The sequence below is a fragment of the Oculina patagonica genome, chromosome 9 (genome assembly GCF_052425735.1).
Source record: "Oculina patagonica isolate OP01 chromosome 9, crgOcupat, whole genome shotgun sequence".
NCBI classification, from domain to species: Eukaryota; Metazoa; Cnidaria; class Anthozoa; order Scleractinia; family Oculinidae; genus Oculina; species Oculina patagonica.
The window spans coordinates 24698192-24724675 of record NC_135766.1 but is presented as its reverse complement, the minus strand read 5'-3'; the positions used below and the strand labels follow the sequence as shown (position 1 = coordinate 24724675).

Below are 26484 nucleotides of genomic sequence, written 5' to 3'. Positions count from 1 at the left end.
ATTGTAATAACAATTGATAAAAAATAAAATTTAAAACAATAAAAACATAAAAACATGGTTTATTTGTTAAAAATATATCGACCAAAATAAATGTCTTTAAAAGTTTTTAAAAGTGGAGACTGAAGGCGCGTTCTTTACGGATGTAGGAAGTGAGTTCCAAGGTCTCGGCGCTGCAATGGAAAAGGCCTGATCTCCGTATGTTGTGGTGGCTATCTTGGTGTTTAAAGCAAGCTTTGGGAGGCTTAGCGTATAGACAACGTGATGGCATGTACTCGTCAAGAAGATTTACGATGAATGACGGGGCATAGCCATTACTTGCTTATTTGAAGACAACAAACAACCAGCCTCGTTTTCGTGCAGTGTTGATCACGTGATCAGTATGTCTATGGATATGTATTAGAAAGACTATATTAAAGATTCCTAGTAATTTCGTGGAAATTTATTGTAGTTAATTGTTTTTATACGCCATTCTATATTCAAGCCTCGTTTCCATGTTGAGCCATATAGGTCTGAAAATAGACCCCCCATAGCGGCCGCCGCTGCAGGTTACAAAATTGCCGACAACATTTTTTGTGTTCCTTAGGGTCCCCTTAACACATTTAGGTAGGTGGTTTGCTTTCACCATAAAAATCCCACGGGACTTTATTTTATGACATATGCTCCCTGACTTGATCTTTTGCTCCATTTTTATTATCAGGCAATATTTATGACCAGTGGTTTTCCTACTTCACAAAATATTACTCTGTGTAGGCTGCATTTTTGTGTACCATCGTAGATGTATATGAGCCCAAAGTCAGGCTTTCGAATCAGCGGCTATTACCAAGTTTCGCGAGCGGTTAATGTAAGATGCATCAAAATTCGCCGACTTCAATGTCCGCGATTTCTAGCGATGTGAGCAGTTAAACTGTTTAAAAGTGTAAAGATTTTAGTTGGCTGTCTATAACAGCTATATATATAAAGTAGGATCTAAAGTGCAAGGGTTAGAAAGAACATTTTTTGTATTTTTTTTCTTAAGCATTCGATGAGGTTAACTTTTATATATGTACTTTCCAATACCACTGGCAATAGTGAGTACATTGTGTTTTACTTGTAATGCAGATGTAATTTCTTTATGTCAAAGTATGTATTCCTATTTCATTCCAGTCGCGATGTATTTCAAATATGAGTAGAATTCGAATAAGACTAAATTTCGATAAACATTTGATAATAAAAATAAGGGAGGGAAAGACACAACGTTTCGATGTCATCCTGACATCATTTTCAAGTGACAAATAAAATAACGGTTCAACAGTGTTATATATGCGGTTAGAGGTGAAATGTTGTTTATTAGAAACAAGAAACCTAGCCTGAACACGCAATTGGATTCTATCCGCGCGAAACTATTTGTTTAAAACAAATATGTTAATGAAACATCACACCTCTAACCGCATATATAACACTGTTGAACCGTTATTTTATTTGTCACTTGAAAATGATGTCAGGATGACATCGAAACGTTGTGTCTTTCTCTCGCTTATTTTTATTATCAAATGAGTAGAATTGACTTAATTTTTAGTTTATGCAGATGAGCAAAGCTTTCTGCCAAAAGACAGCCATTTAAATTGCAACCATTTAAAATCCGCGTCGGAAACAAACTAGGCATGCTCTGTATTTTTTTTTTTTTTATTTTTACCGAAAGATCTCATTCTCGTCCCAAAGTCTACGATCCTTCTCGTCTGCGCCAGGGATCGAGACCTCTGGCCGGCTCCAACACCGGAAGTCCGCGATTCACGGACTCATTGTCAAATCTGACAAATCGGATTGCCTGAAAATACAGATGTGAGCATTCTCAGAGTACTGAAAATACAGTACTCTGCGCATGCTCACAAATCGGGACCGGCCAGAGGTCTTGATCCCGGGCGCAGACCAGAAGGATTGTGGACACTGGGGGCGAGAATGCGAGTGGTCTATACAGATTTGTTAAACTTGCGCATGCGTGCACACGCGAGCCCAGCTGCTTAATTTGGAACAATTAAAATAGTGCCAGCTTAGAAAGTGCTTGTAAATTTATGTACAATAAAGATCGAGGCTTCAAAAATAAGTATCCGAGTCGTAAGTACTCGAAATAAGTATTCTTGTACTAAGTAGTCTTATTTTTTGGCCGTGTCTCACAAGGACTGGAAACTACGAGTTCACGAATTTGATTATTGACCGCGGTCTAGATTTTTTCCAGTTGAGTTATACCGGCATCTACACCGGTTAAGTTGTAATCAAAGGCTCTTCGAGCAACCTCATGGTAATTCGATGAAATCCAATAATGTAACGCAATTTCACTTTATTACTAGCGTTCAATACTAACGTGACACGAGATGACGTGACACGAAACAAAAACGTGCTGTGAATGTCGTGTTAACTAAAAGACGTCACACGGCAAGCGCAATAATACTTTTTATAATTTAAGCGTAACTGCATGTAGCTTATAGCTGCCATCAATAATGTCACAATCTCACTTAATTTGCCTTTGAATGTTTTCTTGCGTCAATGGGTCATTGATAGGTTTTTTTCAAATAAGCGTTCAAACATGTCACTTTGTTTGCCTTTGAATGTTTAATTTTTCCATGGAAGTTGCGGCATTAATGGTCCGTGCTCTCAGGTTTCGTAGCGCGATTTCTATTTTTTCACCACAAAATATTTTAGTGTAACCTTTGATCCTTAGAACTGATTAATCACATTGCGAAAAGGTAAGCAAAGACCGCTTGGACGTGTAAATATTTACGAATACTCTGTGGTCTGTATGTGTGAAGTATTTATTTTTGTGTAAGTCAGGTGTTTGGCTCGGAGCGAGTACAAGTTGTACAATTTACCCAGAACATGTTGAATATTTTTTTTTTTTTTGAGTTTATTTTGGGAATCGAAACGTAAATTGCAAGCACAGCAACAATGTGTCAAGGCACGGGATATATGTCAACGCGCCAGGGGAATAACATGTGCAGTTAGATTGCTCTATTTATATTTCGAAAAGCTCGTCGGTCGACGCTAAACGGAGAAATACAACGGGATGGCCTTAGTCTACATTTTATTGGCGTGAAGTGGACCATATTTTATTGAACATTCGGAACAAAATAAATATTTAGATGCGTTAGCAGGCCTTTATCATGGGCACCCATCGAGAATATAGTTCAAAACCACTTAAAGATAGCACCGTTCAACGTATTTTAGTACAAACGGTAGATATAGGCATATTTTTATCCTCTAAAAATTTATTATCTGTTCGGATTTCCTAGCTGAAAGTCTAGTGATCCTAAAGTTATAGGGATCAAAACTTACCTTTTCGAAAAAATTCCAGCCAGAGAAGGGCTCCCGAAAATTCTAGGTGACCTTTTTAGAGTAAAAATCCGTTAAAAATGAACAATTATACCATTTTTTAGATATTCGAAAATCCTAGGAAAGGCAGGCAAGCAAAAAAATTTACAATGAATGTTCCGAAAATTCTAGATCTCAAATCGTCTTCCGAACAGACATTTTTAACGAAATATTCCGTTGGGTGCCCCTGCTTTATTCAGCCAGACATGTTGTTTAAAGCAAAAGATGACGTGGTGAAGGAAATTCATGTCACGCACACTCCGTGACTCACACAAACATGACTTGTGTTTCTGAAGTGACTGCCTTTGTAAAGATTTTTTAGTGTTAGTTTGTTGGAAGGTGTTTTTAGCAGCATGAATAACAGCCAATCATACTTATTCTGTAAGATGTAAATAGGTAGCGCTGTTGTCTCTAGTTGAGCCGAAACTTGATAGTTTTTTTTTCCTTTTAAACTCCAAGTTCACTCCTTGACTGGTCCGTGATAGACACTACGGACATAGTGTAGTGTCAATTAATTCATATTTCATTCCATTGAAAATAAACATTTCTTCAAGTTTTGTGTGATTAAAGTGTAATTTAATATTTTCTTATTAAATTAAAGGGCATTTTTACACTGTAATGACATCGCACCTGTCATTTTACTTTAATTTATTTTCTGTATCTACATCCATACTTAAATCAATAACAGACCAAAGATCTACTCCGCAAAGAGACGAACAGCAGCACGTCTTAGCACGAAAAAATATCCTTTGTCATTTGCGTGTATAACAGCACTTCTCAGCACTTCAATACGAAAAACATGTCCTTTGTCATGTGCGCGTGTATAATAACAGCACTTCTCGGCACTTCAATACGAAAAGCATGTGCTTTGTCGTGTCACATTTACCGAACAGCTTCCGAACGATTGGTGAAACCAGTGCATTTATATATCCTGCTTGTTTTGTACAAAAATACAACAGAGGAAGGAACGCTTAGTACTTTTCTCCAGGATGGTAAAGTTGCATTCTTCCTGCGCCTGATCGATTCTCCGTTGTCCAAATGAACTGATCTTTCTGATCAAACAGGTTCAACAACCTTTGCTTTGAAGCCCATTTCTTTCCACTTGAGTATTTTCCGGAACATTTCCTCTTCGTTTGTAAGGTCTACAACGGTGTATTTAGATCGAGGATGAAGCGAAAGGAACGAAAAACCACCTTTGAGAATTTCGGCCCGACATGCCATTTTGAATGTTCATCTCTGCACTCAAGCAAACATTTGGCCTCTATCCCACCCCCCAGATATATGAACAGAACACAAGGGCGGGGAGGCAGGGGAAAACCGGACCTTTCTGTCAGCACGTTTACCGTTTAATGCATGAATTAATTGATGTTTTATATCGGAATGGAGTGAGTGAGTGAGTCCATGAGTGAAATAAATCGTCATTTTTACCGAATGGTAATGAGGTTATGTTATGGGCCGCATTTTCTCACTCGAACACTCACTCACTCACTCACTCGATTCTGATATCAAACCGCAATTAATTTATCATTAAACGAGAAACGTGCTGATGGAAAGGTCTTTTAAACGCATTCAGCACATGTCAATCAGAAACAAATTATTCTTCAACCTCGTTCCAGGGTCTCTCTCTTTCAGGGCAGTAAACTGAATTTCACAAAACAAATCGAAAGAGGATCACTTACACTTATCCTCTGGTGATAAAAGAGAATAGAATTCGCTCAACGAAGCCTCAGAGCATAGGCTAACAATGACCCATTCACGTAAGAAAACATTCAAAGACGCGTTTTAGTAAACACAACATTCATGCACGTTTTTGTTTCGCGTCACATCATCTTTGTGTCACGTCATCCGTTCTTCATCTTTTTGAGTCGTGCAAAAACGCGCATCTTTCTCTCAAATTTTATTCGCTGCTTAAAATAACGCTATACGTGCTGGCAGAAAAGTAAACATATTTAAAAAACAAATTTACTTAATGCTTAAAAGGATCAAAGGTTACACTTAAATATTTTTGTGATGAAATAGAATTCGCGCTACGAAGCCTGAGAGCACGAACCATCAATGATGCAATTCCCATGGAAAAATAAAACATTCACAGGGAAATAAAGTGATATTGTGTTACATTATGGAACGCTTATTTGAAGAAAAAAAGCTATCAATGACCCATTCACGCAAGAAAACACTCGAAGGCAAATTAAGTGAGATTGTGACATTACTGATAGCACCTATGGACTAAATATAGTTACGCTTAAACTGTTATAGAAAATTATTATTGCATGTGACGTGATTTAATAAACGTTTCAGCTCACTGGAAAAACACAAATGCGTAGCACGTTTCTGTTTCGCGCTACGTCACCTCGTGTCACGTCATCCGTTTTTCATCTTTTTGAGGCGAGCAGATCTCAAATTTCATCGGCTGTTCAAAAAATAACAACGCTTGTCGCTGCCTAACCTCCCACGCAGTCGTTCTTAGGGGCGATTGTGTTCCACACCGTGTAACGCAATCGCGGGGAGGAGTGTAACGCGATCACCCCTAAGAACGACTGCGTGGGAGGCTAGTCGCTGCCCGGTATGTATATTATATATGTGCTGACAGAAAAGTAATTGAACACACAATTTATCGCATCTAAGGGCCCGGACGCACTGGACTGACAAAATTTGTTTGGCTCTACCAAAAATCTCGACAAATTTTGTCTCTACCAAATTTTGAATTTGGCAATCGTGGACGCACTTGAAAACACCAAATTATTTGTTAACCACAAAGTGTCAATCATGTTAAAACTGTACACCTTCGATAACTTTCCGTTCGCTAAAAAGAGTCTTACTTTCCGGCTGATAAGAGCCGTATTTTTCGCTTTTAGTACAATTCAATAGTCTTGACTCGCCGCGCTTTCATTTTGATCAGCAGCTGTACTTTCGTACTTGTACTCGGGCGGTTTGAAAATTGTGCCAAGCCAGGAGTACTTGCATACCGGAGGTGTAATGGAAAGAAGATTTGCGAGCCATATATATATATTATAGTTGTTGTATGGAGTCGATGGTCATTATAATCTTTGCCGTCCTCCATGTCGAACTGTCGAGAAAAAATAAAATATTTTGGCGGAAATCTGCCTTGAAAAGCGAGATCAAATATACTTGTTTGACGTTTTCTTTTAGATTAAGGCGTGTTAATTGAAAAATCTGTCAGTTCTGACGCTTGACAAAAATTTGTCCTGCTCCGAGGCAGGACGACGGCGCCTTTGAAGTTTGGTAAGGCTTGACAAAATTTGGTAGATCTGAAAATCACCGGGCGCACTTGTCTCACGGAACTGGTGACAGATTTTTTCGCAAAATAAACAAAAATTTGCCCAGTGCGTCCGGGCCCTAAGACAGTAAAAACCATATTCAAAGGTTACAATTTATTTTGGTGGTGAAAAATAGAATTTGCGCTTCGAAGCCGGAGAGCACAAAGCATCAGTGACCCATTGACGCAACTCACATGAAAAAAAAAGCATTTAAAGGCAAATGAAGTGAGACCGTTACATTCTTGAACGCTTATTTGAAAATCAAAGCGAAGGACGCCACTTCATCGAATTACCATGAGGTTGCTCGAAGAGCCTTTGATTAATACCTCATTACCATGAGGTAAAAACAATAAAAATATATGGACTTGTTTCTGCTGAAAATGCAAAATGGAAAAAGCTTAAGCTTAGTCTATCTAGTTCGGCCAATAAACCAAACTTGGTCGGTCTGTATAGTAAGAGAGGAAGACACAAAATTTGACCATGTTAAGTTACTTCACATTCTTTCGTCCAAATTAAAAGTCAACTGTAAGCTGTCCTCGGCTTCTGATTGGTTAATGTCTGCATCAAAAGGATTTAAATTAATTAAAAATGGTCGCAGTTTTCGGCTCCTTGCTGTAAACCCATATCTTATATCAAGGCATTCTTTATGCCTAAACCCGTGTCAGGTCGTGCAGGAAGACTCGAAAGCTTGCATTATCAGCACGAGCGCGGTCCGACAACTCCAGGGTGTCACCCTTTTCAGGCTCACGTGACAAGCGGCCATATTGGATTACTGAAACATAAGGCCATGTTTGCATTAAAAAAGAGTTCACTCCCTGGAGGATTAGTTTGGTACACCAATATGGCCGCCGTGACGTCATATGAAAACGCTCTAATCATACCGAGAGCCCGCTTTTCTTTTGGTCAGCAGCAATGCAGACTCTGGTCAACACCGATTTTTGTGAGAATGCATAGAGGGCCCCTTTTTACCGAATGGTAATGAGGTGTAGAGATGATTCGCGAACTTGAAGTGACGTGTTTCCGTCACTCCATTCTGATATTAAACCGCAATTAATTCATGCATTAACGTGCTGACAGAAAGGTTGTTTAAAACGCCATTCAGCACATGTCAATCAAAAACAAATTATCCTATAACCTCATTCCCAGGGTCTCTCTCTTTCAGGGAACAAGGTTGAATTTTTACAAAACAAATCGAAAGAGGATCAATTACACTTATCCTCTGGTGATAAAAGAGAATAGAATTCGCTCTACGAAGCCGTGGAGCATACTCTATCAATGACCCATTCACCTAAGAAAACATTCAAACGCAAATGAAGTGAGATTGTGACATAACTGATAGCAGCTATAAGCTACATGCAGTTACCGCGTCTTTATTGTAAACACAACATTCATGCTGCACGATTTTGTTTCGCGTCACATTATCTTCGTATCACGTCATCCGTTTTTCATCTTTTTGAGTCGTGCAGAAACGCGCATCTTTCTCAAGTTTTATTCGCTGCTCAAAATAACGCTATACGTGCTGACAGAAAAGTAAACATATCCACAAAACAAATTTACCTAATGCTAAATGGATCAAAGGTTACACTTTTGTGATGAAATAGAATTCGCGCTACGAAGCCTGAGAGCACGAACCATCAATGACACAATTCCCATGGAAAAATAAAACATTCAAAGGCACATTATTGAACGCTTATTTGAAGAAAAAAAAACTATCAATGACCCATTCACGCAAGAAAACATTGAAAGGCAAATTAAGTGAAATTGTGACATTACTGATAGCAGCTGTGAGTTACACGTAGTTACGGTTAAAAAATTATTACGCTCGCCATGTGACGTGTTGTAGTTAACACCACATCCACAGCTTGAATCCACAGCACGTTTCTGTTTCGCGTGACGTCACCTCGTGTCACGTCATCTGTTTTTCATCTTTTTGAGTCGAGCAGAAACACGAAGTGCTCGGGCGTATCTTTCTCTCGAATTTTATCCGCTGCTCAAAAATAACGCTATACGTGCTGACAGAAAAGTATAGATATTCACAAAACAAATTTACTTAACGCTAAAAAGGATCAAAGGTAATACACTAACCGGTAAATATTTTTGTGGTGAAAACTGAATAGCGCTACGAAACCTGAGAGCACGAACCATCAATGACGCAACTCATGTGGAAAAATAAAACATTCAAACGCAAATAAAATGAGATTGAATGACTTTATTGGATGTACTTATTAAGAAAAAAAATGCGAAGGTCGGCACTTCATCGAATTACCAAATTACCATGAGGTTGCTCGAAGAGCCTTTGATTACCTCATGGTAATGAGGTATTAAAAATGACGATTTATTTCACTCATGGACTCACTCACTCACTCCATTCCGATATAAAACCGCAATTAATTCATGCATTAAACGAGAAACGTGCTGACAGAAGGGTCCTTTAAACGCATTCAGCACATGTCAATCAGAAACAAATTATTCTTCAACCTCGTTCCAGGGTCTCTCTCTTTCAGGGAACTAAATTGAATTTCACAAAACAAATCGAAAGAGGATCACTTACACTTATCCTCTGGTGATAAAAGAGAATAGAATTCGCTCAACGAAGCCTCAGAGCATAGGCTATCAATGACCCATTCACGTAAGAAAACATTCAAAGAAGCGTTTTAGTGAACACAACATTCATGCACGTTTTTGTTTCGCGTCACATCATCTTCGTGTCACGTCATCCGTTCTTGATCTATTTAAGTCGTGCAGAAACGCGCATCTTTCTCTCAAATTTTATTCGCTGCTAAAAAAAGTAAACATATTCACAAAACAAATTTACTTAATGCTAAAAAGATTCAAAGGTTACACTTAAATATTTTTGTGATAAAATACGGAATTGGTGCTATGAACTACATATAGTTACGCTTAAACTGTTATAAAAAATTATTACGCTCGCCTTGTGACGTGTTTTAGTCAACACAACATCCACGGCACGTTTTTGTTTCGCGTCACGTCACCTCGTGTCACGTCATCCGTTTTTTTCGACTTTTTTGCTTGTTTACAAGCGAAAGTAGGAGAATAACAGTTATGTTAGGGAAAATTTCACATTCTTGTAAACTCTCAAAGGATTTTTTTAATTTCTCAAGGGACTGTTTTAATTTCTCAAGGGATTACTTTCAGCTGTTGGTGATCACTTGCGATCTCGTGGGAAAAAAACGTGACTTGTCACATTTACAAACGTTATATAACAATTTAAAAAGTGACATGTCAGCTTTTTATCTCAACGCACGTGTGTCTGAAAGGCGATTTATAAAAAGCGTCGCACAAACAACGGATTGCGTAACTAAAACACGAATAAATAATCACTAGCACTTACATCGTTTAAAAAGTTACAAACGTCAAAAATAAACCATACCAAAAAAACTCACTCTTTTCAAAGATATTTTTTAAGTTAAAACAAATGCAAGAGATGGGGGCTTCTTTTAGCTTAGGAGCGGTTAAAAATTAGTCCAAATTTGGTCGCTACAAGCGCCATTCTATTTCGTCATCAGCCTAGGTCGTTAGGGGCGTGACTTCTCGTTGACAGCAATGTTGCATGAATCGGCTTTACAACATGCGATCGTATCGACGCAGTTCGAGTGGAATTTCAGTCAAAGGCAGCAAAATTTTTTCGTATTTCATCTTCAAATATAATTCGAAAGCATTCACTGTATACACCTAATTGAAGAAAGGTTGACCCTGTGAAAAGCATAAACCATGAACGATAAGACCGAATGGCATTCTGGGAAGGCAGCATTGGTGCGCTGAGAAATATTCCATTCATTGATAATCAAGATATTTTCTTCTTTTGGGGCCTAAAGAGCATGAATTATGCAATATGTCTTAACATCATGTTTATTCTGTCACAGATGGGGATGGTTTTTTCGGATTTCCCAGTAAACATTTGGGTCGCATCGTTCATGGTTTATGCTTCTCACGGGTCAACGTTTCTTCAATCAGGTATATATGGCTTTTGTTTAATCCTTCTTAAGCCCACGAAGAAGCTGTCTTGATATCCGACCCTCGCAGAGCCTAGACAAAACGCAGCTTGAGTGTATCGAGTTGTTTACGCCGCAATAATATGCGCAATGTTTTCTCCGACAGTAGTCGGAAATATCCGTATTTTTTTCGTGCTTTTTCGTCGCAAAAACAAAGCGTCGAACGCATATTTTGTTGTTTCATTTGCTAATTTCGCTGCCGTAATCGACTGCCTCGAAAGGTCCTTGCAATGTTAAAGTATAGAATTGTCAGATCTCGGTGAAATTTGCACTGTTTATTTGTGTAATGTTGAGGAATATGTGTATAAATACCCGGCGCGGACGAGCCATTTTTGACAAAATTATATGGCTGCATTTCCTCCGCGAAAATAGGAAATTGTTAAACTAAACTACAAAGCAACTGTAATGATAAGTTCGAAGAACAATGCACAGGATAAACCTTCGACTCATACTTCATGCAAAAAAGTCGGTATCTCGAAGAGACTTTGATTCATCTTTTTGAGTCGAGCAGATACACGAAGTGTTCGGGCGTATCTTTTCTCTCAATTTTTTTCCGCTGCTCAAAAATAACGCTATACGTGCTGACAGAAAAGTAAACATATTCACAAAACAAATTTACTTAATGCTTAAAAGGATCAAAAGTAATACAATAACCAGTAAATATTTTGGTTGGGAAAACTGAATAGCGCTACGACCCCTGCGAGCACGAGCCATCAATGACGCAACTCACGTGGAAAAATAAAGCAAAGTGAGATTGCTTTACGTTACTGGACACTTATTTAGAAAAAATGCGGAGGTCGGCACTTCTTTCATCGAATTACCATGAGGTTGCTCGAAGAGCCTTTGATTGTTTTGACATGAGGTCCCTGAATCGCGAACTTTCAAAACGTACTTGGACAGAGTTACGTTCTTGGTACTGACCTAAAGAAGAGCAGGCCCTAGATACGAGAGTCATTGAAATAAAATACTTCTTCAGAGACAAATATCTTAAAATAAGAGAAACAGGGAAAACGAGATCCTTCCTCTTCCCATAGTCCCTCGAGCTTAGCGCTTGTCACCAATCGCTCGCGCTTGCAACAAAAGTGCGAAGCGTCTGAGGAGGAAGCTGGGGTGTTTATAAGACGCCGGGAGCGGTAATTAACATTTGATCGGGGAAACATTTGCTGCGGAGGCAAAATATTTCTTAGCAACTTCAAAAACACTTTTTGAGTTTGTAGACTAAAAAAGCTTCGGCAACAAACGTGTGCGCGCGCAAACAGATAAACATTTACGGAAACATCCTCGTACCCAGGGTCTTTGTTCCCCTTGGCCAACGGTCGAGGAACGAGCAACCCTGGAAAGTTCCGATTTGAAGTGCGAAAATATCGGACTCCCGGTTGAATTGTACATGCTTAGCTTTCAACAGCATGACCAACGAACTTTTTGGTGTTTTACTTTCGGCCATTTTTACTGTTTTCAAAACCAATCAGATTCGATCCTGCATTGGAACTTTCAAGAGTCGCTCGTTTCGTCAAGCGTGCGCAGCAAGTAACGAAGACTCGAAGTACGAAAATGTAACGGAAACAGTTTTGCAAGAATGTTTCCTAATTGGCGGGGGCCTAGAAGTAGTACTGAATACACAGCATGGTTTTATAAAATCTACGCTGTTTATTGAAAGATACACTAATTATAATTCTAAATATTACGAAATAGTGTTCTAAGCTCGCACCTCTCAAATAATGCTCATAATTTTAACTAATTGATGCACTATAACGTGAATAAAACCTTGAACAATTTTAAGCGCCAAAAAAGCAACAAAGAGGTCTTCAACTGGCTGTCGTAAATAATGATGGTTCCTTTAGTCATGGGTTTGCTAAATAAGAACTGTAACAATCAAATTAAACCAAGACCGCTCGATAAAAGTCTGAAGACGCATCTGTGTAGTGTTAATCTTAATCTGAGGTAAAATATTTAAAAATACCAGTGAGAACACGAACTATTTACAACTTTGTATATTACCCCTTTGTGCTTCTTCACTATTCGCCTGGTATTTGTGAATTTAAGGTCACGGCATTTTAAGTTATCTTTCTGGCTCCAGTTGTTCAAAGGGTGGATAGCGCTATGCACTGGATAAACCGCTATCCGGAGGATAGCAAAGCAGGTTTTGTGTAACAGTTATCCACTAGACGGCGATTTATCCTGTGGAGTGTTATCCACCCTTTGAACAACTGGTCAGGTCACTTTAAAATTTAAGGAAACCTCAACAAATAGTTTCTTACCGGTGGAAAACCCCGGGAAACAAAAACCAGTTTACGCCAACGGAGAAATAAAACCCTGAAAATTAACAAGGATGGTCTCAACAGACGAAGATAAAGACAGATTACGAACAACAAACTTTCAAAAAATTGCCGATTTTTTGAAGATGCGTCGACTTGTGTACAAATGCACCTTCAGTCTTTTGTTCAGCGGTCTTAGCTACGTAGTTAACTCAAACCTGCTCAAAACTAACTCGACTTGGTCCATAAAAAGCACACAATGTCCCATACCTACTGTGGCGAATTCACCCTTATTTCGACCAATCAGACGCAAAACAATAACCAATCTTGAATTAGTGTGTTTCCCGCGCTTATTTCTTCTGGACTTGGCGTAAAAGCACTTCAGTCAATAGCCAACTGGTTGACAAACGTGCAACACATTTCATCCAATCACAGCGATGGTATTATCTTGTCAACAAATCTAGATTAAACCTACAGCAATCGTGATTGGCTAATGAACCTTTTCCCGCGCTCAACGCTGGCTACACAAAAACCAGGATGTTGATTGGTTCATTGCATTGTGTCCGCCGCGATGATTGGTTCAAAAGATTTGCTCTGTGGTAACTATGTTTTTCCTTATTTACGACAGTCATATGAAAACCTCTACAGGGCGAAAAGTAACTTAGCTACTAAGTTAATCCAGCAAAGTACTTCTGAAATACAATTCCAAAACATTACCATAATGTCCAAGCTGTCAAGCTTTCTTTTATACGAAAAATAATCAGCTTAAATTTGTCTAAATTTTATCTTAATACAAACCCGTCTTAAACCTTCTACAGCATTTCTATATAAGCAAAATACAACAGTTTAACAAAATAATATTCAATGACAAGTTTGACAACTAAATTACAAGCACTAAACTAGCCAATCTTTTGGGTTAACCGAAATCTTCTTACATATAGCAGCTTTTTCTCTCTTTTTTTCTATTAATCTCTTCCCTTTTATAATAATTAACTTCTTACAATCCAAAGCACTTCTGCTTTCCCTCAAACACGAATCCTACTCCTTCGGATTCACGTTCTAACCGGTTCAACTGGTTCAACCAGTTATATAAATTTGTTTTTTCTTCGCGATACTTTTTTTACTCGTACCTGATAGATTTCATAATTTACATGCGATATCTTTTCGTAATAACGTTACAGAAGCACAACGGCTGTTTATGTGTGGTGTGACAAATTAACATGGTACACAACGAGGTCATATTCTTATTAAATATTTCCAGCTCGTAATAATCAATAGTGAAGTTTTTCCTGTCTGACACTCCATCCTGGCTTAGTACTCATCTCCTCTTATCATCTGTCGGATTCTGAGAAAATAAAAGACGAAAAAAAACTTTTAACATTACTTAAAGTTACAAGAAATTAGCAAATGGAGGGCTCATTAAAGGGCTTGAAGATGATTGGTTGAAAAAATATTCAAAACTGCTGTCCAATCACCGTGAAGATAAGTGTTGTTCTCCACCAATCAGAAACGATCTCAGAATCACCCGCGTCATTTTCCGTGCTCGCTCCCATTACGTTTTCCCGCGCTTTCTACAAGTCACGTGTTAACTTCGCCTGTCGTTTGTTTTAACACTATATACAGAGGGTTACATGAACGAGGGACGCCGTACAAGGCTGTAACAAGACAAAGCGGTGTTAAATTGTATTCTTAGAACGTGGACGAGCCACAGTTCACGTTCACCTGGTTTGGACGTGGTACACTTTCTTAATTGCACTTCCTATTAATAATCGGTTCTTGATGTCTGCGTTTATGTACACGAAAATTAATTCGTTGTACTATATTCATATTTTATTTTTTTATAGTGATCACGCACTTAGCTTCGAGATAGCTAGTTTACAGGCATGCCACTGAAACAGAGGAAACAAACATTTTAAATGAACATAACATAGTTAAAAATCCCCACTGGCAGGAGGCAGACCAGTTGGCTACATACAAAGCGCGACCGAAGATTTGAACTCGGGACGACCGAGAACGAATCCAGCTAGTGGTAGGGTGTTGCGGTTGAACCCGGGACCTCCGGTTTACAACACCAGCGCCCTAAACCACTCTGCCACCCTGCCACCCTGCCTCCCTTGCGAAAATGAAACGCATCCATACAATTTCAGTGTTGGCATAAAGATTGAATACCGTAAAATTGCGATAATAAGCCATGTACAGTTAAACCCCGTTATTTCGAACCGTCAGGGGAAACAAAAATAGTTCGAAATGGCGGGGGTTTGAAATAGCCGATAGTAAATGACTGAAGGGCTAATCCAAGGGGAATTCGAAATAGCTAAGTTCGAATTAGCGGGGTACAACTGTACTATGTAAGTACACTGAAAAGGCTTTTTCAGTGGGCTTCCTTTTCTGGGATGGAGGCGGACTTATTATAGAAAGGAATTTTGTATTTCAAACGTGTTTGGGTATATATTTAGAAGTGATATTATATATGTGATATGTATTGGGTAAAACTTTCTAAACTGACAACGATGTAAAACAGAAAACAAGTTCTTCAGTGCTGTAACAACATAAAACACAAAACAAGCCCTCTAATCGGAGGCTAATAGTCTTTATAAGACGTTATATCTTTTTTAAGAGCTAAGCTTGGAAGGCCTTTTACGTTTGAGTTTTGGGAGTTTTATTTTTTGGGAGGGGCTTATTTTCCGGAATGTTACGGTAAATTAAAACTGCGGAAGCAGTGGCAACGGTACGAGATTTATATAACAATATGTTTATATTTATTTATTTCTATCAATGTACTGACCTTGAGCCTAAAGTTCCACTTCCCGACTGCCCGTCTCGTTTTTTACGTTTAGCTTTCTTTTTGGAACTTTCTATTCCTAAAGATTTACGCACAAGTTTCACAAAGAAGCGCAACGTACCGTTGTCACTCGCGAAAGATTTTCATTAGCTTTTGACAGCTTTTACACATCTTTCTGTTGGTTTTCCAATTTTCTCAACCAATCAAACAACCAACAAGACCACAAGAGCACGTGCGCTTTATCCACACGTGACTTCTTTGACGTGTCCTTGACCAATCAAGGACCAAACAAGACTACAAGAGCACGTGCGCTTTATCCACACGTGACTACTTTGACGTGTCCTTGACCAATCAAGGACCAAACTTAACAAGACTACAAGAGCACGTGCGCTTTATCCACACGTGACTACTTTGACGTGTCCTTAACCAATCAAAAGCCAAACACGACTACAAGAGCATGTGCAATTTATCGGCGCGTGACTTGATGTCTGATGTCAAATTTAACCTCTGTTTCTGATTGGCTAAGAAAGAGGAACCCAACAAAAAGACGTGGACTGTTGAGTGCGAATGGTACGATGCGTTTCATTATGTACACGTTTTAATTTTAAATATTTTTATTTATTTTAATGTCAACGTGTTCATGTCAGTTTTAAACATTTTGTACATAATTTTAAGCTAGTTTATACTCTTTTTAACACAAACAATTTATGTACCTAAGACATAACATTTATCAAATCATAGTCAGTCTGTCAGTCATTTCAACACTGATAGTGGAGTTTACATATTTCTGCAAGTATGACTTAGGTCCTATGTCCCATGCAGGCATAGCAAGAATGAGCAAGTGAAAATAATAATTTAATATTTGTTATGTGCAGGCTCCATATAGAAATGCTCGCCTATGCATAACAGTTATACCAAGCATATGATGCGCAGGGGGGGGGGGGGGGCCTACATGTATTGTTGCAGTTACATGTAGGTTACTTCGGTAGTATGGGTCATATTGGCCAAGAGTGTACTTTACAATGTACAAATGTAGAACAAAGGAAAAACTTGACTTTTTGCACTTTCCAGTAACATGCAAGCTCTGTTCATTCAACCGGTAATCAGTTTACGGTTTTCGCTGCCGTCAATCATCTAAGGGCACCTCTCGAAAAACAGAAGTTTACTTCAACTGGGTCAAAAGGTCACATCTGTCAGCTGTGATTGGTAGCTTTTGATCAATTTTCTTTGTTTCTGTTTTTCAAGGTTCATTGGTTGTCACCATAATAATGATTGACAGCAGCGAAAAATGCAATCCTTCGTTGGGTTTTGAACTTCCGAGATTGTGTGTTACTGAAAAGCGCAATAACTTGCAGAAAGCCAGCAAAACAGCAGGGCGAGTAAACAATTTTTGAGTCACTGCACTGGTTGCTAGGTAACATAACATAATTTGACATTTCTTTATGATGTCAATCGCATGTGACGCAGACTAAAAAAGGATCTGAGACTGACCTGATGAAATACTTGAGCTTGATGATGAAGCGTTGATCTCACCATTTCCCTCTACAGGTGATGGAATATCATTTGCACTGTTGTAAGAGGTCACCTCTTGGTAAATTGTACCTGAAATGACACAAATACCAAGCATGGTCAGAATTGAAATTCTCCCTACACACAATGTCAAACAAACTGGTAATGAGAATGAAAAAAGTTATCAAAAAAATATATAGTTGCAAGCTCGAATGAAAATACAGGTAGGTAGTTTATTTTTTATTATGGTTCTCTCAGTTCTCACTTCATGGACACCTCATGTACAGAGACATGTACTTACAGTAGGTAAGGTAAACCGCCGACCGGTTAGCTCAGTTGGTAGAGCGCCGGACTGTCGTGCGAGAGGTCTCGGGTTCGACTCCCAGACCGGACCAACACTCAGGGTCTTAAAATAACTGAGGAGAATGTGCTGCCTTTGTATTTACATCTGCAAATGGTTAGACATTCTAGTCTTCTCGGATAAGGACGATAAACCGTAGGCCCCGTCTCCTGCATCTTCAGTGTTATAATCAGCAGGGGACGTTAAAGAACCCACACACTCATTGCAAAGAGTAGGGCATGAAGTTCCCGGTGTTGTGGTCTGTTCTATTCCATGGGTTGGGTGGTGGGGTGAGATCATACACATGGACGGATAGCGGCTGCCATAGGCGCCTTATATGCTGATGTCCGGTCTCATCCCATAGATTCGAATTGTGAAGCGCATTGATCACGAGCTTTGTAAATGCGCTATATAAGCACCATATCAAGGTAAGGTAAAATCTGCATTTGAGCCTAGTGGTCCACCAGACCAGAGTTTGTCCCAGTTTCAGTAGCATGAAGTGACTAGGAGTATTTCTACTCCACCCTGGATGGGATCTACTAGTCCATCACAGGGTTACCCCCACCAGTAAATATGCCAGCACCCATTTATACACCTGGGTGTGATAGAATATGATAATGTATGCAGTTACAATGGACTGTGATTGGTTGTCTTTAATTTATGTATGCTTTGTGTTCCCGCCATGTTGTTGTTAGTTCGGTTTTCAATCGGTTACTCAATGCTTCATGATGTTAGTGTGTTCAGTTTAGATTATTACAGTCAAACCGGATGTTCTTTTGATGGGAACTTTGCAATGTTGCGGCGCAATGTTCCAATATCGATTGACAGTTTGCTCGTCGCAACTTGCAACTTTCAATTCAAATTTGCCTGAGCAAGTTGCCAAGTTCCGGTTTTCATTTTGCCGTATAAAACGAGGTTGTACCACCTTTGTTTCAAAGGAACAGAAAATAATTGCCCCTTATTCGACTGTTCGTTAACAGAATGCGAGAAATAAGCGACAGGCTTAGTTTACATTGCTAAGTTAGGAATTACGTTTCAAAATTACAAACGTAAGCCGTAACTTGCGGAGCAAATTTGAATTTTTAACCAAGTCCCGGGGTTCCAAGTTCGGCGATTCCAACTCACTAATTCATCGCAGTCTGTTGATAAGCAGTCAACCATAGGACAATTATTTCATCCTTCTTTGAGACAGAGGTGGAATAATTATGTTTCATACGGGAAAAATGAAAACCAGAGCTTCGCAACTTGCTCAGGTAAATTTGAATTGAAAGTTGCAAGTTGCGACGAGCAAACTGTCAATCAATATTGGAACATTGCGCCACAACATTGCAAAGTTCCCATCAAAAGAACATCCGGTTTGACTGTAAAAGTCCTTGGTTGTGGCTCGATTTGTTTCATTTTAACAGGGTGAAGAGAGGTACTGTGAGAGTAAAGTGTCTTGCCTAAGAAAGCAACACAATAACCGGAGCCACGGCTCGCACGCATACCATCTCAATCCAGAGCCCAGCCAACTAGCCATTAGACCACAGTGATTCCCTTAATGCATTTAGACCACTTAGAAAAAACATTGATTGAATATGGCACTAAAACTGGTTAACATGGGTATTTTTTTTCTTTACTTACGTTTCCAATCCTCTACTGTATGGTCCTGCTCGTCTACAGTGTGATCGTATTTATTTGGTATAGGCTAGCAGAAAAACAAAAACACCTTTTATTAATAAATGTAAGGGAAGAATAGCTAAAAATTCCACTTGTGCAGAAAAGGAATTATTTTAAAAAATGGTTGTCTGTGGAAAGGCAGCACACATGTACATGTACAAAAATCAATTTAAAAATAATTCCACTGTTACACTAGCCTCCTATGCAGAATAAAATTATTTTTTTGACTTTGACCAATCACACAATCTCTGCTCTTTTAGGATTAAAACGATTTTAAACGAGACAAGTTTGTTTTATTATATAAACTCTCCCACAACCTGACCGATTTCTCAGTAGCTGCCCATCTTAAACCAAATTATGAAAGAAGAACCCGTGGGTGCCACGATTTTAAATTTTTAGTTCCTAGGTCAAAGAAAGATGTTTTTAAATTTTCTTTTTTCCCACGAACAATCTGTGAATGGAACTCCCTTCCAGATGATATTGTAAATATAACGTCTGTAAATAGTTTTAAATCTAAGTTAGTCAATAGTTTTTAATATTTTATTGTATTAGTTTTATTTAGTTTTTAACATTTTTAACATTCATTTTAGTTTTTAACGGTTGGTGTGATATCTTAAGATTTTTACCGACCTAATTATATGTAGATGTAGATGTAGATAGATGTTATTGTTGTTTGTTTAAGGATTATGGTAATAAATCTGTAACAAAGGAAAATTCAATCCAAACTAGTTTGGAATCATTTTGATCTGGAATTCATTTAAACGTATTTAAAGAGGAGGCTACAGTAATAATGTTTTAGATAATTATTGTCTGATACATACCGATTCCACTTCACTTCTTTCATACCACACATTTATGTAAGGATGATGCAAGGCTTCAAGAACTGATATCCTTTCCGACCGGTCGACCACCAGCATCTTGGAGAGAAGGTCTCGGCATTCTTCAGCTGAGAACAAAATGTGAAAAGGATAAAGTTGCATTTACATGAGCAATTTTTATGTGACAAATATATTTGATCGTCTAGATGACACAACAATTATTTGTTGGCAGTTCAAAGTTTAGCATGACCTTAATGACCTTGGACAGCAGAGATACACACAGAGATAGGTGTGCACAGTGCACAGTGGAAAATTGGGAGATTGGGGACCACATGCTGACATAATTTTTGCCACATTTTATGTGACAAGTCCTCTACACAAAAGGCTCTTTTTGAGAACTGTATTTAACTGTGCTCAGAAAAAATTCCTTATATGATCTTCACCTTTAGCTTTGTTTCCAGGTGGAAACAAGTCATCAGGGAACAGAGCCTCAAAACTGAATCCAGGTTGCTTGGGTCGACTTGAACAGTACATTCGCACCTACAGAGTAAAAGAAACAATACAAAGTCTAGATAAGCTTGTGTTTAGACACCTTGGCTACTAGGCAAGCATGGCCTAGTGGTTAGGGTGCTTGACTTGTTATCTGGAGGTCCCGGGTTCAAATCCTTCTCCCTGTCACTGGATGGATCTTTGATCTCCTCTTTTTTTGACCAATAAGCTTGCAGAGTTTACCATGTTCCAATGCTCAATGAGCCAAAAAAAAAAAGGGGAAAGGCGGGCGGAAAGGGGGCGCTTAAAAGGGGTTTATTGGTATTAAGTTGAAACATCTTCGGATCTTTCCGAAGATTGCCTAATTTTCGGAAATCTTCGGAAATTTTCGGAAAAGTTCAGAAAATGTTCTGAAACATTTGTACGACCTTCAGACAAGCACCATTTTGAAAATTTTCGGAAATCGTCAGAAAAATCATCGGAAATCTTCAGAAAAAACCTCATTATTAGTAGGTTTATATAATAAACAATTGAAAAAAATTAGTGGTTGCTTGGAGATATGAAATTTATCTTCCCGTGTTCAAATCGATATCTCACTCGTTCACATAACCATTTTGAATACTCGAAGATATATTTTTTTTTCTCTGTGCAACCATACATTATCCTCTATTTGTCTTACCGACGGTTGTAACTGGTTAAGAAAGGATTCTGATGGTGTGCCAAGGAGCTCAGTGACTTTGTTCCACTGATCAATGTCTGGCAAAGGTGGTCAAGGAATAACTTAGTTTCTTTGTTACTGAATCACAGAATGCTGCAGTCAAGCATAATACAGTCATGTTGCACAAAATAATCATAGACGGTGATCCATTAAAGTCATGAGTGAAGGGGAAGGTATGTTGTGTACAAATAATATACTGCTGCAGTTAATTTTTTTCTTGATTAAATAACCTTTATTAGCAGTTATTCCAAACTTACATGTACCCAGGTGGCCACAGTGCTTATTTGACTGCTGTATTTTTTTTCTTCAAGCCAGCACCCAAATAAGCACCACAGACAAATAATAAAAATTTAAAAAGTGCCATGGCACCTCAGTCAATAACTTTTTTTGACAGATATATCTTCCACAACAACTACAGCTTTTATACCTCGAATCAAATGCTTGAGGCATATTTGCCACATCCTCTTTGGAGACCCAGCATTTGCACTGTATTTAAGACCAAGCATTTAATCAAAATTTGGTAAGCAAAATATTTTTTTTTTGAAAGGATACGATCTGTTCCAGGAAACATGACACTTCCTCGTATCATTTCACCCAATATGCATCCAATAGACCACACATCAACGTTCTCACTGTAACCCATGCCCAGAATAACCTCTGGTGCTCTGTAGTACCGCGTCACAACATATGGAGTCATCATAAATGCTGCACCAGCAGTCCGCGCAAGGCCAAAGTCAAGGATCTGATGAAGTTTTCACATAAAAATGTATGGTTATAAACCAGTTTAATACCAGTATATAAATAATAATAAAATCACACTGTCTTAATTACATAGAGTAGAGTCGTAGTACAACAAAGAATGCATTCTAAAGGAGGATTAAGAGTTGCATTCATATTTTTACAGAATACTTCTGTACAGTCATGTATAATAATATATTACCTTCAATGAACAATCTGACTTAACAACAATGTTACTTGGCTTTAGGTCCTGCAAATGTAAAATATGCCCTTAAGTCAAAAGTTACATTTCATCAAATCTGTTTAATTTGGCAAGTATTAAACTGATTGAAGAAAAAATCCAAAGTTTCCTAATCATTCTTTCCACACATAATCAGCCTTGGATCTATTAAGAATTCATTTGTATGTTCCTATGTACATTTTATTTGGGTTCAAACTAAACATCACTCCCAAGATGATCAGATTCTTTGTACTCATAACCCGGTGTACTTGCATTTGTAATAAAAAGTTGAAGAAAATTTAACAACACAACACCGTTCAAAATGTTAGGGGCTTACCCTGTGAATGATGCCTGCATCATGGAGGTGCTGGGTAAAAAAACAAAGCAATATTTATCAATGTTTAAATATTACTGTATGTGTAGCTGGAAACCACGAGTGTCTGCATGTAACATTTCAAGATAGCAATACATGAATGAAGCTACACGTCTAAGCAAGTGGACAAATATATTCCAAATATAACACGGTAACAATTATTCCAAAAGCTTACTTTTACGCCACACAACATCTGGTACATCAAATATGAGAGCCTCTCATGGTCCAAGTCCATTTGAATCACTTGGACTAAGCTCGCATCCATCAACTCCGTGACAAGATATCTAACCATCAAGAAGTATGGAGTTTTCAAAGTTAACATAAAAAACTAATTTATTTGTATCGGTTAGTTTATTTTTATACTGTAGGGAGATTAATATTGCCACAGGCAGCAGCTGTTCCAAATTCTCCCAACTTGTCGCAAGCATTTTCTTACTTGTACTTTCTTTAGAAAATGATTAGAAATGCTTCTACAGAGTTATACACTGTACATGTAGGAAACAAGGCTTTCAGCATGTTAGAACAACAGTTTTTGAGATGGCATATCATAAATTTAAAGGATCAGGACAGCATGGATAATTCCAGTTAAACATGTTACAGTGTGTATATCTGGTTAATTTTTTACTAGTAGGTTTGTGTTCTATTTAAATCTGAATAATTGGTCATTGACATATACTCACAGGTCTTGGAACTCTTCAAATGATCTGTCTGGTGTAAATACATTGAGGAGACCAATAATCTGTGAACATGACATAGGCACAGTCACTTCAAAATAATTCTGTTATATTACAATTAAATACCGTACATGCATGTAGCTGCTTACACCTATACAGTGCTTCAAGCTCAAGTTTTTCAGAAGTCGCCCTTTGGCGACTTTCTTTTGTAAAATGGTCACCAATAGAAAAATTTTGGTCGCCAAAAGCAAAACATTTTAGAAGAAGACACTTCATGTCGCTTTACATAGAGTAATACTGCTGACCATGATGAGCCGAATTGAAATCGTTTGGCGAACGTTTCGACGTGGTAATTTTCATTGCAGGATCGTGCAGAATAGTAAATAAATGATAAGAGAAACAGGTAAGGAACAAGCAAAACGAGTTAATTCTCGTGCAGTACAGTAAAATAGTAGAAACATAAATGTGATGTTCAAATTAATGGCGGCTCCACGATCAAAGACATCAAACAGCACAGTCCAAGCCAAACTGATAAGCAAGATGCACGATTGAAATAGTTATAATGGAAAATTTTGTGGTGAAATTGCTTAGTAATTATACTGCAAAAACAAATGATGCCTAGCCAGCCCTTTACACTGCACTGGTCGCCAAATTGGCGACCTGTTTGGAAAATTTAGTCGCCAAATTTTTTTTTTCACTCGCCATGGCGACCAAAATGGTCGCAGCTTGAAGCGCTGCTATATACATCAAGCTCTTTACATCTAAGAAACAGCGATGCTCATCATCTTGCTTAGGGGTATAAGTTACAGTTTTTGGTCTCACTAAGGTTGTTCAGGACAAAATGCCAAATATTTTTAGCTGTTGAGGTCTTGTTTTGAGGTTGCACATGAAGAAATTAAAAAAAAATGTCACTCTGTATTGGCAGTCTAAACCAATCATGCATGAAATATGGTATCCTTTGGGGTTTTAATTTCAATTTTCTGACAAGCATCTCTTTCTCTGGGTTTATACAAAATGAAAAGCAGTCTAGTTACAATACTAGTACATGTACTAGGCTTCTGTACTTCCATCACTCTTAGCTCTATTAAAAAATTTCCAGGCTACGCACATTTTTATGATTAACCATCTTTAGCAGGACAAGTTCCCTGAAGGCTCTTTTGGCATGAGTGACATTTTGAAATGGTCTGCTGAGTTTCTTGATGGCAACTTTCTCTCCTGTTGTGGTATCTAATGCAGAGCTGAAAATTATTTAAAACAAATAGTTAATACCACTCTTTACCACAAAGAAAGGAAGAACACTACAAGTACAAAAATTAAAACTCCACAACCCAAAAAACTTAAAATTAAACAGCTGTAAGGTCTGAAAATTTAAGGTCCATTGGGAGACTTGACGTATAACTTTCCTATCTAATCATGAAGGCTTTTAAGAGCTGGGCACCCAAGATTTCTTACATGAGGGCCTTCGGGCACCCTGCAATTATTCTTAGAGCACAGCTTTGAATTTAATCTTATCAGTTAACTTTTAATATTCATAATTAAGTGTGTTGTTAAGGTTTTGAGAATATAGTGAAAATCAAGACAATATCCCTTAGTTGACTATTGTTATTTTCATTTGTCTGTTTGTTTGAGAATGTATTGATATTGTAAAGAGAAAAAATGTATTGATCAAAGTTTGCAGTCTGAAATGTACAACCTGTTGTGTTTGTTTATTGTTTTTACCAAACAAAAAATAACAGCAAAGCAAAATCACACAATATGCAGAGAACTCCACATATTGTTATGGAAATTTGATATACCACCTTATCAGCCTACAGTTTATTTTTGCACAAAGCTTTGAGGAATTCCGTCAGAGAGTTTTTGACATACATGTACCCAGCTATCACCTTATAAACGTCCTGATATAAGACTCAGGACCCTTATTGACATACATGTAGATTTTAAAGATGGCTACTTTTGTCATTTGATCTCCATGCAAAATACCAGCTGCCTAAATGTGTCTTAGACCAAGAAGCCTTTCTATATGTTAAAACTCTTTCTTAAAGCATTTTCATCATAAGCTAAAGCATTACATGTTAAACCAACGTTTTTAACACAAGGAAAGGTTCACTGTTTTGAATGTTGGTGTAAGGACCCAGATTGACTAATATGACCTGATAAATTCCAAAACAATACAACAACCAGAACTGTACTAAGATTTTTCCTGAACTGTTTTAACAAGTTAATTTAGTTTCGAACTAAACATTAAATCTAATTCTTATAAGCCTTAAGTCTGTTCCGAATTTTAAAACAATTTGGGCTCTACACGAATCAATAACTCGACGAAGTTAAAGGTGTCGTTAAGGTATTCCGGTGTTAATAAAATCGGGGAATAAACCTTTTAAAATACAGGAACCCACAGACCAGGGGAAAACCCCGAAAGACTGCGATTTCCCACAATTTCGATCGATGGTTTCGATATCAAAAGATAAGATTTCATCGCAGAAATTTAACTAAAAAATGGACATTGTCACGAAAGACGAAATATTTCACATTCAAGGATAAATAATTTACCCTGTGTCCACAGAAATAAATAACATATCCAATAGTCCACCGGGTTATAAGCTTAATTAAAACCTGGAAGTAGTTTATAACCACAAAATCCTGCCCTTTTGTCAAAACGGGAATAAGCGATAAATTTCGATTTAAAACCTGATGAAATGTTTTTTCGAACATAGATTTGTTTCTATGAAGCAAACAAAAAAAGGCAGTGATAATTTAAAGATTTTTGTAATCGTCCCTTTGCTTACCACACCATTCCTTGCGCACCAGAGCCTATAAGCTGTAGATTGCGGTATCGTTTTAGCACAGTAAAAACTGTATCGCCGACTTGTATGGAATAGAACATGTCTGCGGATAAACTTAAAATGTTCTTCAATCCACCATCACTTTTCTCTCCCACGACAACCTTGTCTAAAGTCCTCCACAAGATAGGAATAACTCCACAACACTCGAACATTAGCGATCATCTGTCGGCCATAATGAGATGTGGGCTATTTGCAACAGAGCATGCGTCAGGTCTGACCGTTTTGTTTCTATTTAGTACTGGGTTCAGCTACTGGTTCTTAAACCAGCGAAACGTCATCAAACTATTCCCAGGGTGCTCTCTTCCGACTCTCAGAGTTATAAACAGGACAGAGTTCAGAAAAGCGAACTTCAAAAGATGAAAGGCTAAACAAAGAGCTAAATGACTTCTCTTTCATTTAATTTGTTCCGGTATATGATTAGGCAAATCTGAGT

The 26484-nt window shown here is 38.0% G+C and overlaps 1 protein-coding gene across 2 annotated transcripts; it reads right to left on the bottom strand.

Annotated features, from left to right (window-relative positions):
* Positions 1-12930: 12930 nt before the first annotated feature.
* Positions 12931-26231, bottom strand: LOC144665510 (stress-activated protein kinase JNK-like). 2 transcript variants are annotated; one of them, XM_078526739.1, is made up of 14 exons: positions 25995-26231; positions 24317-24446; positions 23215-23273; positions 22710-22818; positions 22499-22528; positions 22144-22191; positions 21756-21945; positions 21165-21241; positions 20440-20536; positions 20000-20124; positions 19143-19206; positions 17162-17272; positions 15674-15749; positions 12931-14233 (listed from the first exon to the last, which is right to left on the bottom strand). In XM_078526739.1, exons 1-14 carry the CDS (start codon positions 26201-26203, stop codon positions 14200-14202), a joined length of 1359 nt encoding a protein of 452 aa, XP_078382865.1. In that variant the 5' UTR covers positions 26204-26231; the 3' UTR covers positions 12931-14199. The 2 variants fall into 2 exon arrangements, with proteins under 2 accessions (XP_078382865.1, XP_078382866.1); XM_078526740.1 differs by lacking the exon at positions 15674-15749.
* Between the last annotated feature and the right edge of the window lie 253 nt (positions 26232-26484).